The sequence below is a fragment of the Branchiostoma belcheri genome, unplaced genomic scaffold (genome assembly GCF_001625305.1).
Source record: "Branchiostoma belcheri isolate BF01 breed outbred unplaced genomic scaffold, Haploidv18h27 scaffold46, whole genome shotgun sequence".
NCBI classification, from domain to species: Eukaryota; Metazoa; Chordata; class Leptocardii; order Amphioxiformes; family Branchiostomatidae; genus Branchiostoma; species Branchiostoma belcheri.
Genome location: NW_017804087.1, coordinates 81,923 through 100,396, shown reverse-complemented (window position 1 = coordinate 100,396; position 18,474 = coordinate 81,923). Strand labels below are relative to the sequence as shown.

The 18,474-nt window shown below is 40.5% G+C and overlaps 3 protein-coding genes across 5 annotated transcripts in view; 2 read left to right on the top strand and 1 right to left on the bottom strand.

The window, feature by feature from the left end:
• The first annotated feature begins 6,742 nt into the window (after positions 1-6,742).
• On the top strand, positions 6,743-8,953 carry LOC109478892 (tripartite motif-containing protein 3-like). Its single transcript, XM_019780701.1, has 2 exons — positions 6,743-6,848; positions 7,820-8,953. Exons 1-2 carry the CDS (start codon positions 6,743-6,745, stop codon positions 8,668-8,670), a joined length of 957 nt encoding a protein of 318 aa, XP_019636260.1. The 3' UTR covers positions 8,671-8,953.
• LOC109479046 (rho GTPase-activating protein gacII-like) lies at positions 7,344-13,228 on the top strand. Of its 2 annotated transcripts, none has more exons than XM_019780899.1 (5): positions 7,344-7,487; positions 10,916-11,125; positions 11,659-11,694; positions 12,082-12,421; positions 12,759-13,228. In XM_019780899.1, the coding sequence occupies exons 2-5, from the start codon at positions 10,919-10,921 to the stop codon at positions 13,211-13,213; spliced, it is 1,038 nt and encodes a 345-aa protein (XP_019636458.1). In that variant the 5' UTR covers positions 7,344-7,487; positions 10,916-10,918; the 3' UTR covers positions 13,214-13,228. The 2 variants fall into 2 exon arrangements, with proteins under 2 accessions (XP_019636458.1, XP_019636457.1); XM_019780898.1 differs by lacking the exon at positions 7,344-7,487 and adding an exon at positions 8,989-9,481.
• Positions 13,229-15,507: 2,279 nt separating this feature from the next.
• The window catches only part of LOC109479045 (collagen alpha-5(IV) chain-like), a 25,253-nt gene continuing 22,286 nt past the window's right edge, over positions 15,508-18,474 (bottom strand). Inside the window, exons 30-33 of one of the 2 annotated variants that reach the window (XM_019780891.1) lie at positions 18,384-18,436; positions 17,694-18,004; positions 17,157-17,314; positions 15,508-16,660 (exon numbers count right to left, since the gene is read on the bottom strand). In XM_019780891.1, the coding sequence (XP_019636450.1) occupies positions 16,441-16,660; positions 17,157-17,314; positions 17,694-18,004; positions 18,384-18,436 (742 nt within the window). In that variant the 3' untranslated portion in view covers positions 15,508-16,440. Of the gene's footprint in view, positions 16,661-17,156; positions 17,315-17,693; positions 18,005-18,383; positions 18,437-18,474 lie in introns of those variants that run through there. The other variant, XM_019780894.1, reaches the window with a different exon arrangement.

Below are 18,474 nucleotides of genomic sequence, written 5' to 3'. Positions count from 1 at the left end.
CCCCTCTGTCTTTCCCCTTTCTTTTTCTCTCTCTCCCTCCCCTTCTATTCCTTCTCTCGTCCCTCTCCTTGTTTCTGTCGGTACCCGGCCCGCCCGCGGCCTACTGCCCAGTGGGTAGCCGACCGGACCGCGGCCCACTGCCTGGCGGCGGCCCAACCGATTCGCGGGCGGCTGCCTGCCGGCGTTCCGACCTTCGGTCGGCTGCCTAGCGGCGGCATAACCTTCTGTGCTGTAAAAAGATTTATCTATAATAAATTTATCTGTAAGTATTTTCTATGATAAAATTATAAGTATTTTTCTAAGCTAAAAGTCTGTATGTATATTTTATATAAGTATTTTTGTAAAAATTCACACGTATATCTTACGAGAATAAAGTTCAAAGTACTAGTATTTCAGAAAACTGGTCAACACGAGTCATGTCCTGTAGCGTTTGTTTTATTCCAATCAAGTAGCGCTGCAGTCAAGTTATACAATTGCAACTTTTATCAACAGTGCCATTTCAAACACATCAACAACTAAACAAAAGTTTGTCGATTGTACAGAGACAACCACGAAGAGGAAATTGTAGTTGGCAAATCGGTCAAGCGAAAAGAAAGACTGCGGCGAAACCGAAAACCACATGTTGAGAAACTAGATGGAGTGCCAGACCCGGAACTCACCACGTGGCACGGGCTTCTCGAGTCCAGACGGAAAACGACAAAACCTGCCACCAACTTCACAAAATTATCGGCGTTAGAGTTTTTCCAAAACTAAGGGGAACTCTAACTAGATAATGGAAGGCCACTTCTTAAACCCACTACTCGTTTTTAGACTATTATTATTAAAGAATACACCGACGTCAGTTGCAAATCTTTTGTTTTGCCCAAACAGCACTAAGACGTGATTTCGATATATTTTCTACACTCGGAGGCCGAAATGTTCTCGCACAGTATTCTGCAAAATAACGTCAAATTTGCACTGAACCTCGGAACAAACCAGGCGCAGATATTCAAGCAACAACGTAAAATAGCCCTCACCTCCAAAACGTGGCGTTGCGCGGCTCCAAGCACGGATTTTCGGGCAGTTATTCCTTCTCTCCAATGTCCAGCCGCCATGCTGTCGTCTTCTTCCATGGCGCGATGCACCATGGGTAACACCACCTGCACCATACAGCTGATCTAATTAAGTAATTTTGGCGCCAAAACTGTTCGTACCAAATTTCGGCAATAGGACATTCCACTTATAGTGTTAGGAAATGACCCAAACATTTGGGTTTGTTTTATTAGCATTCCGATGCGACAATAGGGACTGTTTGAGGCTCCTTCAACCAATTTTATGGAGCTGCCTTCCTCCTCATTGTATAAGAAAATCAAAAGAAACTTCAAATTGGGACCAAATTCTTCCCATCTGTGTCTTAGCTTTATACTTCATCCAACCATCCATGAAACTGCTAAAATAGAACTCAGAAACAAGCTACGCTTTCTCCATGCAAAACTATAAATGCTTTAAGATAATAATTGACAGATATAATTGGTCAGTAAGAAATGTTATTTGTTACATGAAAATAATGGCCTCATTACTTGCGCCTATGAATTAAACATTAAAAAAGATGTTGTTGAACTCCAAACTGTAGAAGCATCACACTTTCAGCACCAAGGACAAGCACCGTAGTGGCCGCATCAGCCTTTCTCTTCTCTTGGGGAATAATAGAAGAAAAGAAACAGTCTGGAATGTCACTTTATTGAGTGCTGAAGTCCTACCAGGGATGGAGATAAAATTTAAAATGACCTGTATTCTTATGAAAACATACAAAACAGCTTTCAAAATGAAAGATGAATGAAGGTACACAAAATGTATAATTATGGTTTCCAAGAAATATAAACTTTGGCTGCATTGTTAGGAAGTAAAAGGTCTATAACCAAAAAAAACAACATCACAATATTTTACTTGAATCCTGTAGTTTATTAAGCACATAGTCATGTAAAGCTGGCAGTTAAATTCATTACCACTGCAGATATCCTGCACCTCCCCATGGAGAAGAATGGTTGGTTCCACTACAGTGATGAACTCATTCCTGTACAACAAAGTGGAGAAAAAATACAGCGTCAAAAACTGCTTAAATAGTCACTTGTTGCGATGATAACTCTCTAAATATCAGTATGCTTCTGCTGTATTTACTATTACTGGATCAGGGAGTGACACAGTACACACATTTTACAAACTTTGAATGGGCTGCAAAAATTTAATTTCCTTCATGCTTCATGACTTACAAAACAAAACAAAGGAAATCCATTAGTATAACCAGGAGTTCAGCACCAGGGAAAGGTACAACACAGTGATATGATTTGTACCAAGTTAGTAAGAAATGTCTGAGAACCATGCAAGGACATGAATTCTTGTGGGCGTATGGTGGAGAAACGATGAATAAATATGGGAGCATCTCATAACACTTTGAGAAAGAAAGGTCTCCCGTGCCCTTATGCAGAGTGTAGGGTGGTGACCATATCCATTTTTGTATCCCTTGGGTGACACACAGCTGTGCAATGCACTACAGCATGGGGCTGGTCCGCTGGTAGTGCTGTGTGTTTGACCTTCCCGCACTCTTTCTCATATGTGCTGAGTGCTAAGCAGAGAAAGAAGTGTGTACCAGTTTTAAAGTCTTTGGTATGACCCGACCGGGGTTTGAACTCACGACCTCCCAGTTACAAAGCGAGCACTCTACCAATTGAGCTATTGATGAGATGAGATGAAAGAAAAAAAGTTCAATAAGTGCATATAGTTTCATGACGCCATAAGAAGTTCTTAATCTTCTTATTAGTCTACCACACCTGACAGCACCACACCTCACCCAAAGCCGACTGGAGAAAAGAAAAGTCAACTGACCAAAAATTTTGCCAAGAGCAGTCTTTGAGACAGCTTCATCCAGTTTAGCATTTAACAGTTTTCAAGGCTTCACTAAACGGTAAGTGTTGAGTCATGAATTACATTGCTTCTCCCTTTGTCTTGATGTTTCTTACTTCTTATTGCCAAGAAGTGGTCTCTTTGCCTTGCACTGAGGAAATTCATTCAGAAAAAATATGTCTCTGTCCTTTGTCTTGGTTGGTGATAATTCAGAAAAAAATATCCCCCCATTAAGAAATGTCCAGTGGATAAAAGGATGTGTACTAGATAAGAGGTAACAGTCCCATAGCCTTTAAGGCAGGTGGGGTTTTAATCTATGGCACCCTTCTCATCTACCACCTTGTACCTCCCAAACTGAAGTCAGGTACCCAATTTACACTTACCACCCGGTATATAATAGGTGGAGTGAGGAAAGTTGTGTAATGTGCCTTTCCCAAGGGCAAAATGTCTAGCTAAGAATTTAAGGAATCAAACCTGTGACAAACAGTTACATATAGCTCCTCAGTACAGTTAGTCCTTTGTTCTTTGGATCTTCATAAGATGTTACTAGATTGTCCTGTCTTGCTGGCTGGCCTAGTCTCTTAGCCATTGATACCACACCAGACATACATGTAGGTACAGCACATCTAAACGGTGGCAAATGAAATACAATTCATCTCTCTCAAGATCACAATTGCAAAAAAGTCAGCTTTTTGGCTAAGCTGCCAAAAGACACCCATTTTTGTCCACATTTACAGATGAAAGGAAAGCCTATACTTTGAAACACTCCACTTAAAATCATAGAACCCAGCTATTATAGAAGGACTGGGGTCCTCATTATCTTTCACTGTTTTCTAGATATGAAGTAAAACCCAACAAGCTTAGATTTAGAACATCAGCAAATTGTCTTCGGCAGTTTCAAACCTGTTTTAGATAAAAGTGCAGCTAACAAGGTCCTAGCTTTCAGTTCTGGCCAGGAAAGTTGAAGCAGGGCTTGCAGTGTCCTTGGGGGTGTGTGGTGGTGTCCTTGGGGAGTCTAGTTAATCATAATGTGAATCTACCAAACTTTCTTTTAATACTGGTACATTAAACATTGTATAACATCAACACTTTCTAATACCCATAATTAGTCTGCCTCATACAGAACTGGATCAGACCAGACCAGCATATTGGCAAAATATACTGCACCTGTGCAAAACCCTGATTTTCACCGTTTTCGTTGGATTTTTGGTCAACGTTGCATCAGTATTTTGCCCGTTGCAGACAATACCTTTTCCGACCCATAATTTTACGACTACAGACGGGATGTTAACCTTATATACTCATATACAGCCTTACACATGTATGATCCGTTCTGCCGAAGTGCTATACACAATACATTACAGGTTTTGTGCAGGTGCAGTATGTTCTGCCAACGTCCTGATCACACCTGTTCTCCCTATAGGTTAAATCATAATTTAAAACACAGTGCAAAGGTGATAAACATCTACATTGTACGTGATGATTGTATCCTGCTTAACTCAACCTACATAATTGAAATTGGCAATTGGCAAATAACAATCTCGTTCTCATCCTGACTTTGTCAACAGTGTCACAATGAACAAGTCTATGAGACAAGAGAACAGTCCGGTACATCATACAAACCATCCAGAGGAGCTGACAAGCCCAGGACAAAATGAAGATAATCTACACTCTGATCAGAATGTGTTGTACACAGAAAGCACTGTAGAGCCAACAAGAATGTCAACATGTGGCCAAAACTCTCCCAGTGTTCAAGCACAGGACAGGTCAGAGGCTACGTATGTAGCTGGCGATGAATCTAAATGTACGAGCACAAATGAGGATTTTTATATTGCAAAAAATGATGATGTCCCAGAGACAGCTGGTGTATATTTTGTATCTGATACGATGGATGCTGAAAACTCTGCCATGTACACAGCCTCAAGGGAAAATGAAGAAGATAGTGGAAACATTGAAGAAAAACCCCAAGTCATGCATGTAGACAGTACAGTGAATTTCAACTCCAACACATATGCTAACAAATCTCAGCCTGACACCTCAGGAGACAAGGGTAATAACAGTAACACGACAAGGAACAAAAACTTCTCTGACGTTGGTGACATTGAACCTTACGATGTTGGATATGTTGACAAAGAACCCAAAGCTGGGACTGATGATGGTGACATTGAACCTTATGCTGCTACATACATGTATGACAATGAAACCTATCTCAATGGACCAACAAATGTTCACCACCAAGCTTCAAATCATCCAAAGACAGACACTAAAGTGACTGATGATGGTGACATTGAACCTTACGCTGTTACAAAAATGTATGATAATGAAACCTATCTCAGCGCAACAACAAACGTTCGCCAACAGGCTTCAGATGACTCCAGTCACGACCCCACCAAACATGTACACAAGCTTCGCAATCCTCCAAACGCAAAGGAACTTATTCGAAATCCAATGTACATACCAAACCTCCAACAGGCCAATAAACTTTGCGGTAAGATGACAAACTCGTGTTTCATGACACACTAAAGAACTACTAGTAGGTCTAGTTTGTTGTTTATACATTTTTTTTTAACTGTTGTGACATAATCTGAACTACTTTGTCTAAATCCTACAGTATATGGGGAATACTTTTTGTGTGCTACATGTAGGTACCGAGGAGTCTATCACAACACCCGAGGCATTCAAACAGTAAGGTCAACATCTTTGTCTGGGCTCAATTTTACACCTTAGGCCACACCAATTTGAGTTGTTGGTTCTTGCAAGAAAAACCCCTGACCTATGCATCATCTGATTGCCCCAAAAGCTACGATAGCCATGAAAGGACGCTGGCGATTCCGAGAACCAATTTTATTACTTAAATTGGCATCGCCTTAATAAAAGCAAAAAAGTTTCATTTATTTATGTTATACTCCCATCAAGTAAACAAGTAGAAGAAAACCAAACAATAAAGCAAACAAAAGTTCAGGGCTCGAAATTCATATTTGGTAATAGGTGTAACAGTGCACCTAACCTAAAATTGTAGGTCCATAGAACAAATTTTTGGGGTACAACATAAAGTTAGGTAGAATGTCAGAAAATCATAATAAAAAACCTTTGAATTACTGCCTCTCTCTCTGCCTCAATCTGAATTCTGCAGCTGGCTTAAAAATCTTAAACAAGTGATACACATGAAGATTTTATGATTTTTCTTGACACTTACACATCAAGAATACTGTACAATAGGTGCACAATAGGTTCAAACATTAATTTTATATTTCTTCTTGTTTTCCCAGACTATACAAGAAGTTAAGAACTCGAGTACACTGAATGCAACAGAACTGATACATGCAGCTACCATCAGGAGCACTGATGGTACCAACACACCAAGCCTAGGTGGTATCAATGGTACCAACCCACCTAGCCTTGAGAACACTGATGGTACCACCCTACCCAGCTTTGAGTTTATCAATGGTACCTACAAAAGTAAGAGTATAATCATGTATTACTAAAGGGGTAATGCCCCACCCTGACGTGAATATGTTGAGATAATCCCTGGTCAGATGCAATAACCACCAAATAAACCACCAAGTGTGCATAGCTTAAAATTCTTATCTGAGTGTATCATCTGGGTTTAACTTTAAATACCAATTATAGTTTTTAAACTTTCAAAAGTGTATCTACCTTATGTTTTGTACATTTTCAATTATCACAATATGCTACAATTTTTAACAACTTGTACATCTACTGTACAATACAGGATGAGGCTGGTTGTCATGGATTTTTCACCTTTTTCCATCTTGTTGCTTTACACATTTCAAAATAAATCTGAGAACCAATAAATTAGACCTGTGTGGCCTAAAGGTAAGATGCTATCACTGATACAGAAATGACCTGCGCAAAGGAGACCCTACAACTGTCCTGTGCAGCGAATGAGCTGATCGTGATTGAGGATATATTCTACGGTCGGAGGGAAAACGGTCCTCGCTGTGGATGTACAACCAGGGACCGGTCTTGTGATAAGTGTCAAGTTATTGACGACTAGTAAGTAGCACCATAACCGAGCTAATCCCACTCTATAGATTGCAGTCCTCTGAAAACTGTCGTGTGGGCTGGCCACTAGGTGTGAGATTTAGTCAGAGTACATGTAGGTCCTCTAGAAGGTTGATGACTATTATGATCTCTAGTCGTAACATCTGATATTCTTTCTTTGTGAGAGGAGTAAAATTGGACTATATCAAATGTTTGTCTTGTAATTTTTTTAGCTACTATTTTGGCATGTACATATAAGTTGTACATGTATAACACTGGTGTACTTGAGTCAGAGATGTCTGACTTATATCATGATAGATATTGCTGAAAATTGTGTGACATTTGTTATATCAGCTGTCTGATATTTACATAACCCTGACGCTATTTCAACAAGTCAATTTGATACAAATTAGCTTAATTCAATTACAATAACTGATGGTTTTAATTTGTATTTTGTAATAGTTCAAAAGCCGACCTCCTGTCCTACATAAGGAAGCTATGTCAAGGGTTGCAACAGTGTGACGAGCAACCAGAAAATGTTTACGCCATTCAACGCTGTCCGAGCATAAAGAAGTACCTGGAAGTAACATACCACTGTGAAGGTGGGTACAGATATCAATTTCTCTTCTTTTGGTTACGCTCTGAGCCTTAAAGTTAGGGACAGATACAGTACCTGGACCTAAACATCTGTGGACAATTAACAGTGTGCATTTTGTAATCAGTTTCAGTCTTTTTCAGTGGTAAATTTTATTGTTTCTCATAGTATGAGGACTTACATACCTTCATCTCAAAACGATACTATCTACAACTTTTTCTAATTACGAAGTGCCGAACTGTCAAGAGTCATGCATCTATTTATCTATCTATCTATCGAATGATCGATCCATCAGTATCTATTCATTATAGTCTAAAAAGTGGTGCCCACTACACTAAGTGTTTTACTCTGTTTTACCAGCAGAAGTGAAAAAGAACGTCACCTTTCAAAAAGACCCCAGACAGTTGGACACGTCAGACACTTGGGAATGGGGAGCACTGGCCGTGTCTTCGACTAACGAGATATTTGTGACTGACGAGCGCAACAAAAGAATCCAGGTCTTCAGCATGAAGGGAGTTTTCATTCACAGTTTCTCCACAAGAGACTTAAAACCAGTTGCCATTTCCACTGGCCGCAATGATACCCTGTGGGTCATTTTGGAGGGATATGACATCCAACAGCACAGCAAAGAGGGCCATGTCCTTGCCAAGTTTACATGCAGCAGCACAAGTAAAGAAATAATCTATGGGATTGCCTGGCACGAGCTTTCTGACAGAATCATACTGACACAAGGAGCCTGGCCCACAGAGATTGTGTGGTTAAGTCCTACTTACACAACGACACCAACATCGGCAACATGTAACCTGAACAGGTTATCAGGAACAGGGTCAGATGAAATATCAAATAAACAATCTATAACCATAGACATGAAAGGGAACATTTACGTCATAGACAAGTATGAAGCTCGTATTCTTAAGTATGGTGAGAATGGAGTCTACCTTACCAGTTTTGGGAGTCCAGGTAGTGGAGCAGGGAATCTTAATAACCCCTCAGGAATCTGTGTGGACAGTTTGGGGCGTGTGATTGTGGCTGATGCTGGGAACAGTCGGGTGGAGATGTTCACAGCAAAGGGAGAGCACATCCGCACAGTAGCTTATATGCAGAAACCCAGACATGTTGCTACAGGTGGGGAGGGGCAGCTTGTGGTGTTAAATCAGGAAAGCTTTGTAACCATCTTTCCCAAATATTAGGCCCACATCGATTCATTTTATGGGCGGTTATCGATGGGGTCCCAAACATTTTCAAGTAAAAATTTAGCAAAAGGACAAGATAAAAAAAAACAGGACTGTGGAAAAAACGTGAGTCTGACTATATTCACTCTGACAAACGTTTTCCTAACTGTCAGTGTCTACTGTATTTCTGGGAAAGCTTATAGGGAAAGCTAGCCGATGTGGGAAAACCAATATCCATTGAATTATATTTTACATGTAGCATGGTGATGTGATACTAGTAAAATTACTGCTAAGTATGTAATTCTGCAAATTAGCCTCTCAATTATCATTCTCTGCAAATAGGCAATGACAAACTCTCATTGGCTCAAAAATTGATTATGTGAATGATTCTACAGATCATCACAAAGAAAATAACCTCCTGTACACTAAAATTTAGACCGCCTTAGTCACTATTGTACTGCATTATGCCAATTGTCATAATATGCTAATCTGTCTTTTGTGACATAATCAGTCAGCTTGTTCTTAAACATGACTTTGCTACTTGTCTGGCAATTAGTAAAGATGACACTGCCATCAAATAGAAATTAGCATTTTCCATTGTACAATAATGACACTACAATCTAGCACATGGATGCCCCCTCTGATTGGCCCATATTCATCTACGTATACAAGACTATTGTGACAATATGAAGACACACAATGCCTCAAGATACTTGCCAACTACAAAAGAGCTGGATTGCCTGTCAGTCAGATCTTGAATCCATTATTGCCATCAACAGTGAACAGCACAGCACAGCACAGTCTTCAGCTGCTAGTGAGTGACAGAAAGGTAAAGTATCCAAATTGTTTTCTTTTGTTCCTCGAATGATAATATACTAAATGACATACATAAAAGCTGTAGAACCCTTTAAACACTGCGTGGGTTTTCTGACAACCCTTCAAACACTCCACAGCATAACATTAACACAACAGACTGTAACTCATGATATGTGGAATGAACCAGTAACTATACATTCAGAGAGCAATGATCTACTGCCAGAAAACTATGTCATACAGACTACTTAAAACTTAACATGTTATATGGGATTTTGTTTAGAGCTACAAACCTTCCACACCCATACAGATAAAGAAGACAGAAATTCATACCAAGAGTTGGGCTGATTGATTAGGAAGATACCATACAACTCAGTCTGTAGGTGACTTGTAACCATTCTTTCTGCACATTGAAGATCTTTATTTCTGTTTGAGTTTATATTTTGCATTAGTTGATGTCTTCCAAATATTAAATGAACAAAAAAAACACTTTTCAGCTACCTGAAGAGAATAAGGGAAGTGAAATTGTAAAATCTCCTAAGTGTAACCCCCATTGTTTTATAGAATAGTCCGTTTCACTCTCTTTGGGAGGTCCCTCACCTCCATGTGGAATGAATCAGTCAGGTCAGGGGTGTTGGCAGCAGAAGTTCTTGTGCTGGGAGACCACTACTTCTGTAACCATCTTGAGGTGGAATAACCAGGAATTGTTGGACTGTTATCAGGGCCCAACCACCCCTGCCAGCTCTTTGGCACCAGTTTCAACATGTTCAACTTGCCCCAGAAGGACTCAAATTTGATCGGAAGACTTCTGAATTCAGACAGCAGGGTACTAATAGTAGTACCTATAGAACTACTATAGGCTAATTTTGAGTTGACCAGATGTGGATGAAAGCCATGGAGACTGACCACTGACTGACTGAGGTGAGGTTTAGGGGTAGAAGGCAAAATCATGTTTTATTAGTGCTTTTCATGCAAGTATTGTTTTTGGAGGCTGAGCTGTGGGTTTGTTTATCTGTTTGTCCAGAGACAGAGAGAGTACTAGATTCCAACAGTGCCTGATGGTGGTGAAAGATTGACAGGTAGAATGACAGGTCAAAGGTCTCACAGTGTGGGGAAGGGAGACAACAGGAATTAGTGGTCAACAGGGGGGGGGGGAATTCAGCAAATCTTGAGAAGCAACTTAGCATTGTAAACTTCATGGAAGTTGAAATATCTGATTTCTTGTTTTTAGTGGATTAATTTTTAGGCACATACATTAGATGACTTATTACTATAATATTATAGCCTTGAGCAAGATGTTGTTGCAAATATACAAGTGGATTGAAATCTTGAGAGCAAAGAATATTGTTGTTTATTTTTTATTTATTTATTAATTTACGAACGTTAATTCCCAAATGTTTAAAACAGCTTGATACGTAACTTTAGACTCACTCTTTTTTGACTGTCCTAGATCATGTCGTCAGAACTGGCCACCATGGTTGCCATCTTCCTGAACAACCCAACAGATTTTTTCGTCGTTCGAATGGACACCACCACTGGAACCCTCCAGGACATACGACAGGAGGCTACCAAGCAGGGCGAGAACATCACCAACTGTCTGTTCACAACTCCCGAGGGGGAAGTCATCGCACAGAGCATAGAACATCTACTACACTATCAGGTATATTGGGGTTGCTTTGAACTGTTGTCATCCTAATCATTCTAGTTGTTTGGAACTTGTGGTTGTGGCCATTTGTTTGTTTTTTAGTTAGTTGAAATGCCTAGATGTATGTATGCACCTGACGAATTGTTATGACACAGTCCAGTGCCTTGATTGTTACAAGTCAATTTCGACAAACACGGCATGAGTATAAAACTCACCTGCCTTGTAGGCGTGGGTTGCAGAAATCTTCAGTCAGATCCACCTTTCATCAGTTTCATCCACTATTCTGATACGGCCTCCAGGTGGGGGGACAGCAGGGCAGACATCTCCACTCTACTTTTCTGCAACACCCTCTTGACTACTCCTTGGTTTTCCACTGGAAGTCCTTCCTTCTGGCAGCCAAAGCCAGGAACTGATAGATAAACATTGACATTTGAGTTATTGTAAAACAAGATAGCAGAGATAGAGAAGAAGAATTTTCATTAAAATATGGTCTTAAAAATTAAACCGCCCTTATCATCGTTATGATGTCTTTGATTTCTTACTTTCAGCACATCTTGCATGGACCAGTCAACAGTTTTTTGAGGGTAAGTTACTAATTTTGTAAAATTTGTAAATTCATTGGCACCCAATCTTTATACATGTATGCACAAAGACTGAGTGTCTTTAACTGTTCTATAATCTGCAACAATCTGCAACTACAAATCTGCATCTCCTGCGCGTTAGTACTGTACAACTGTGAACTTAAAACTCAGCAAAAACCTCATTTCTCCTGCTGTGAAATGAAATTCCCACAAAAAAAGGAATTTTTAAAGGAATGCCTGATTAACTCAAGGAGAAAGCTTAATTCTGACACTGATATCAATACACAAAACAATGACTGACAACAACCTGGCTAGTTGGCCTTCATAAAGTTAATGCGTAGATGCAAGTAAACATTTCATATGGATACCTTTTCTATTGATCCCATCCAGATGGAGAGGGAAAACCCAAAGGACATCCCCACCCCATCTAGCACCACTAGTGAATCTCCCCCACCCTTAGCCAACACCTCAGAATCTCATCCACCCATCACCTCAAACTCTAGTGAATCCTCCCCTCCTAGTACCTCTGTTCAGTCTCCATATTTTACTCGCCAAAACACTAATGGTCATCATCGGGAGGGGGCTATCATGTCCGGTAATCCCCCCTCGTCCAGCAGTGGCAACACTGGCCCACCCCCTGAATTATACCCGATATTCACCAAGAACAGGAAGTGGACATGTACATCGAGCGCGTCAAAGTTCCATGTATACAGCGAAGAGGACTTAGCAAGTGAGTACATCTACATTACTACATTCTTACCTTCTATTTTTTTTAAGTGCACATCAATCTCTTCCCGGGCACCCTACCTTTTAAGCTTTATTTATGGTAGCTCTATTGTGTACTCTTTGTCTGTATCTTTATCTGTATAGCCCTTCAGTGCAACACACCAGCTATGTATTGACATGGGCAATTTTTAGGATATTGACAAAAGTCTGCAACAATCTATGTCATGCCAAATTTTGATCTCATTCCTAAAGTGTGACTAAAGGCAATGAATTTAGATAGAAAATTACAGATAAATTAATGTATCAGCTTTAGATCAATTACTATTAATGTCCCATTACAGGCTCTGCCACAGACAAGGAAAGACAGTACAAACAGCTATGGAACAGTGTTGGACAGGAAGAAGCTGTGCAGGGCATGACCAAGGCTCAAATGCAGGAGGAAGTCCACGACCGCTGGAGAACACTCAAAGCCAAGGCCGCTGAACCTACCCCTACCACCATGACTAGTACCACTGTTGTAACCAACACCGCCTGTACCTCCACTAGTACCACTACAGTTACTGTCACCACTACTGTTACTACAGTTACTACTACTCCACTGTTGGACCAGCTGCCTGGGCTGAGAGCTCAGTTGGTCACAGATAAGGACCATTACGTAGAAAGAAACCTGCAGCGATACTTTGACAACCCACAGGAGCTAGACAAGGTTGTAGAGGTGATAAGGAGAAGATATGTGAAGAAAGGAGTGAATGCAGGTTTTGTCAAACACCACGTATTGAAACTCACTGTCAGCTAGTTTTTATCGTAAGTTCTTGGACTAATCCAAATGAATAGAGAATAACTTTGCATCTTATTAAAGCGATAGCTTTCCATCATAGGACCTCAAATTGTTGACAATGATGATGATAGTGAAATATTCATTTTAGTTGTTTCATATTAACATATTTTTACATTGAAATCAAAAGTAGCTTTGGTACCTGTTATAGCAGTGAATGTGTGTCATCAACTGTTCTACAAAACTGTGGAGTCAAGCAACCAGAAAAATTCAATGAAATGAAAACTTGATTTCAAGTCAGTACACAAGGCTTTTGACTACGTAATGCTAATATTTTCAAACTGTTATAAAATTGTTGGGAACTAAGACACACTATTTGTAAATGATCTATTGCCTGCTTCTGTATGTCTTTAGATATCACTGCTAGTCACTAGTGGCTGTTTTGTGGTACGACACCCATGTATGATGCCCAGGACTACTACCCTGTACTTCACAGAAGTAATCATAAAGAACTGAAAACAGCTGTAGACAGTAGCAATGAACATCCTCTCAGTGACTAGGAATGGACTAGAGACTAAATTTCATGTGTTCGATCGCTTGCAATTTGCTATTGATATTTTATCAGGCAAGTAAGAAGAAAAACAACACTGGACGGCACGGAAATTAGATTAGAAAAGCAAGAATAAAGATGAATTCACTCTGCAACTAGAATTGCCATCTCTTCATGCACTGACTGAAGTCCAAATACTTAGTCAATGATTCCAGGTTTTGACACCCAACTATGACAAACAAGTGTAACATTTTACCATTATTAAAATACAACAACAACATAATACATGTACAGCCATTCTATGTACAGTGAAAAATTAACTATAAAACAGTAAATTTTAATTAAAGGATGAATAAGACAATGCATAGTTATTTTCGAAGGGGAAAACACGAAAATTATGAGTCTTGTGTCGGACTTTACGAATTTTTCAATGTTATGTTCACAACTGTTTCAATGACAATGCTCAGAAAGAGTCGTTCTTTTCTCGCGATTTTACATCACATTTTCCGTCAAATTATACTCAAAATGACCACGAAAACATGTTGAACAAAGTCATGTATTACTTACCACCTAAAAACTGACAGGAAACGCCTTGAAACTACGGAAGCCGGAGCCTAAACCTATGCTTGGAGAGTAGGACTGTTCACGCATGCTAGTAGCGAATACACAAGAGTGCTCAGAAAGAGTCGTTCATTTCTCTCACATTTTCTGTCAAATTACAGTCGAAATGACCGCGGGAACATGTTGAACAAAGTCAAGTATTACTTATCACATAAAACTGACAGGAAACGTCTTGAAATTACGGAAGTTCATCAGTTTCTTCACTTGGGTGTCCAGGACGTCGCCATCTTGGCTTGCCATGCCACATTGCGGAATTTGCACCAACTGCTGGGCCACAGTACCTGTTGGGCTACGCGTTGACAGATCACTTCAGAATCAAACCAATCAGACTAATCTGAACAGATTTTTCGGTAAAACTGTGATAAATCTGCAAGCAAAGCCATTGTTTGGGGTTACTTTGACCCTTTATGAATGCGCGGCCTCTCTGTGGAAAAGATATCACATTACAATTCTGATGCAATGTTTACCAAACATCCAACAGCAAACTACGTACTCTAGTGTAACGATAACAACTCCTGTACATGCCTAATAACACGTTGCAACCCATGTACCATGCCGGTTAAGGCCTAAAACGTGAGAAATCATTGTTGACAGTTGACTTTGTGATAGATAACAGCAATTCCCAAGCCAGACTGATCGCTCGGAATCCCGCGTATACACATTACGTCCTGGGATAGTGCGTTCAGCACCAAGGACAGACCCCATTCTTGTATGTGAATGTGGTTCAGCACTAAGGACAGGCCCATGATTTTTTCCTTTTTCAACCTTTTTGTCCGGTTTATATGTTACTTAAAGCTTTTCGTTGATCCTTTTTCAACCTTTTTGTCCGGTTTAAATGTTACTTAAAGCTTTTCGTTGATTCTTTAGTTGTATTTTTTGTATTCTGACGCATTACTTGGATTTAATTTTGCTGAATGGGCACTGCAGTTACCTATCCGTGTGTACATGTTAGGTAGACTAGTTATGTTAGACCATGGACAGTTAATCTCAAACACTAGCATTATACAAACCAAAATAAACAGACTGGCAAAATATATGTTAAATCTGCAGACCATCAAATCCAACAAAATCATTTTATTACTTTAGAAAGAAAACCAAAAGTTCAAGAAACAACACAAGCTTGAAAAACTACAACTACCTGTAATACTAGCCTAGCAATGTACCAGTATTTTCAGAGGCTATGAAGAGCACCATGTCACATTCTTTGGGATAAAACGAGAGATAATGTAATTAAAAACAACTCCCTCGAATTAAGACCTTTGTACATGCTATGAAATCACAGACCTGTATAAGAACATAGCATTAGTATGGATGGAAATGTTGGTAAATTTACTTCCTTCATCCTGGCTTTATTTTTTGGTTATTATGTTCTGTTTTCTGTTGTATATGGTATTCTGGTAGCCACCAGTTTTCCAACAGTTGCCAGAAAATCAGCAGCTACCAGAATAACCAAGGAGGTTATACAATCAGGAAAAAAAACAGAATAAGCAAAAAAAAAGCCAAAGCTTGCTACAGAGCCTAGTATTAAGACCACAACTTGAGGTATACGACTTTATACATTAAGGTGAAAGGATCTGTAGTAGTCAGAGACAGTTATTGGGTTAGTTCTTGGGAAGGTATCATAATTTGTTGGGGATATCTCTTTTAGCCCAAAGAACATTTAACTTAGTTATTTAGGGTTTTTAATAGGTGTATGTGACTATACTGTGTTGTACTAGGAGGTAATATTGTGCTTGGAAGACTATTTGTGTATTGTATTCCTTACCTTCATAGACTATTCTAAAAGTGTATAACACTTTTTCAGGGTGGTTTGGCAGTCACTGACTTGTATCCTTGGTTTATAGCACCACTTGTCTAACATGTGACTTGTCCTATGAAACTTATCACCATGGTTCTTTGTATGCTATTTTACCTCGACCTTTAAAGATATCACTAAGACTAGTACAGGAAGGAATCTAGGGAAACAAAATCACTACAATTCAGTGAACAATCTGGTATTTATGTTTGCTAATCCCTCGATATCCTAACAATGATTATAAAGATGTACGAGAGAGCTACATGATTACAGAGAAGTTATCTAGCCTAGCGGCTGTCTGGGGTAGTAACCTGGCACGGCACCGATCTGGGGCCCGGCCTCTCTGATAGAGTACTCGATCTGGTCGGTTATCAGCATACAGACGCGGCAGCGGCCGACCATCCTCTCCATCTCTGTCCGCGCTGTCTGTGTGCGGATCATCTCCTGACACGGCCCGTCCCGCGGCTCGTACGGGTCACGGTTCTGGTTAGGGTTGTAATCTCTGAAAGACGAGAAACAGGTTTGTTACCTCATGGGACGGAAGTATTGTTTTGGGTGTGTAAGCTGTGAATTTATATGTCTGTCCAGACAGGTGGACAGCATGCGGGTGGAGAAAGATTGACAGGCAAAATGACAGGTCGAAACTTCAGACACAGGAAATGGGGGGAAGTTGAGAGTAAGTTGATAGCACATGGGTGGGGAGCTTGATAGGCAGAATGACAGGTCAAAATGTCAGACGCAGGAAATTGAGTTATCTTGAAGGTTACAAAAGGTCGCAGGAGTCTGAATTCTCTGATTTCTTGTTGCTGTAGAGGAAGATGTGTGGTGCTCCTAACAGCAGAGAGGAGTAGGTGGAAACAGCTATGTGTCAGGAACTACAGTCTACACCACTAGGTACAACAAGCAGGTAAAGGAAAGATGTCATGATGATCATTTAATGGTAACCAACACCACTGATTAACATTTCAATCACAATGAAGGCAGTAATGTTACCGTACCTGGGAACAGACGCCAGCCAAAAGCTGAACTTGTTGGCGAAGAATCCGCAGGTCCCCCGGGCTCCGTGACACTCGATGAAGGGGGCGGGGCGGAACCTCTCCAGACAGCTGCCTGGGCTGGAGAAGATCTGACCACTGCCCTCTCCAGCAGCTGTGTGCTGGGGGAAGGAAACAAGCAAGAAATCAGATGCTTCAGACTTCACAGTATACAGTATTGGGCTTCCTGATTTCCCCTTGATGACTGGCTCTGAGAGACCTTTGAGCTGCTGTCATTCAGCCTGTCAATCTTCCCAACCATGTGCTGTTAACATACACATCTGGACAACAAGTTGCTGTTTAAGCATTCCAAAGCTGAACATGAAACTTAACACCATTTCCTTTTATTCTGCCTGTCAATCTTCCCCCAGCCACATGTTTTCAACCTACCTATTCTGTTTGAACAAACAGACCGAAAATAATATTTCTGTTAAACAAGAAATCCAACATCTGTACTGCCTAGCCTTCAAGCATAACTCATAAAACAATGGAGGGTCATACCATGAAGAAGCTGAATCCTTCCCACAATGATTCCCACCTATGGTCCCGTGTGGGGAGGGGACATTCGGGAATGTCGGAGCTCTGACTGTGGAACGCCATGACGGTAGACGGAACCTCGCACACCACGCAGCGGGAGATAAAACGGAGGACATCAATGCCCTGCACCGGGCTGTCTGGGATCTCGGCCCGCGTTGAGACGGTGGATAACCAGTAGGTCTTGTCATCACGAGTGGCGTAGTGACATTGGAAGTTGATGTCACAGAACATGAAGGGCATGGGAGCAAAGGCCCTCACACAGGAGCCGGCAGTACCTGCAAATTATCATTAGAATATCAATGAATATTAAACCATACAAATTTAGCTTTTTGCTGCAGTGATGTACAGTCAAAACTGACCTAAAAACTAGGACCAGAGAGTGGATTCATATTGCTTCTGTTATTATAATGGGAAAAAATAATGTTTTGGCAGGTGGTCCTTATGTAGAGCTGGTCACTTAGGTTTGCCTGTAAGTGTGGAGAAGCTCCTGTCATTATTGTCCTGAGAGAGTAGACTACAAAAATGTTGGCAAGAGAGAAAACCTTGGCTGTGTACCTCCTTGGTACAAGAAAGTCATGATGCAAGTTCTCAAGCAATGTATACATAATTGAAATCATTGTGATCTCCTCTAAGTGTTTTGATGATTGTTTTTACCGAGGTCCTGTCCATGAGCTCTCTCGTTCCCCTCTCCGTGAAGCAGACTGTACCCTTCCCACATCTTTGTCATTCCCGGCAGACACTGCGG

What these genes read in the sequence shown, in the direction of transcription:
- LOC109479046 (XM_019780899.1), top strand. Translation starts at nt 10,919, where the DNA reads ATGTCGTCAGAACTGGCCACCATGGTTGCCATCTTCCTGAACAACCCA. An exon ending in AACATCTACTACACTATCAG is followed by an intron (nt 11,126 to 11,658) that starts GTATATTGGGGT and finishes TCTTACTTTCAG; the next exon opens with CACATCTTGCATGGACCAGT. An exon ending in CAGTCAACAGTTTTTTGAGG is followed by an intron (nt 11,695 to 12,081) that starts GTAAGTTACTAA and finishes GATCCCATCCAG; the next exon opens with ATGGAGAGGGAAAACCCAAA.
- LOC109478892 (XM_019780701.1), top strand. Translation starts at nt 6,743, where the DNA reads ATGACCTGCGCAAAGGAGACCCTACAACTGTCCTGTGCAGCGAATGAG. An exon ending in AAACGGTCCTCGCTGTGGAT is followed by an intron (nt 6,849 to 7,819) that starts GTACAACCAGGG and finishes CACTACACTAAG; the next exon opens with TGTTTTACTCTGTTTTACCA.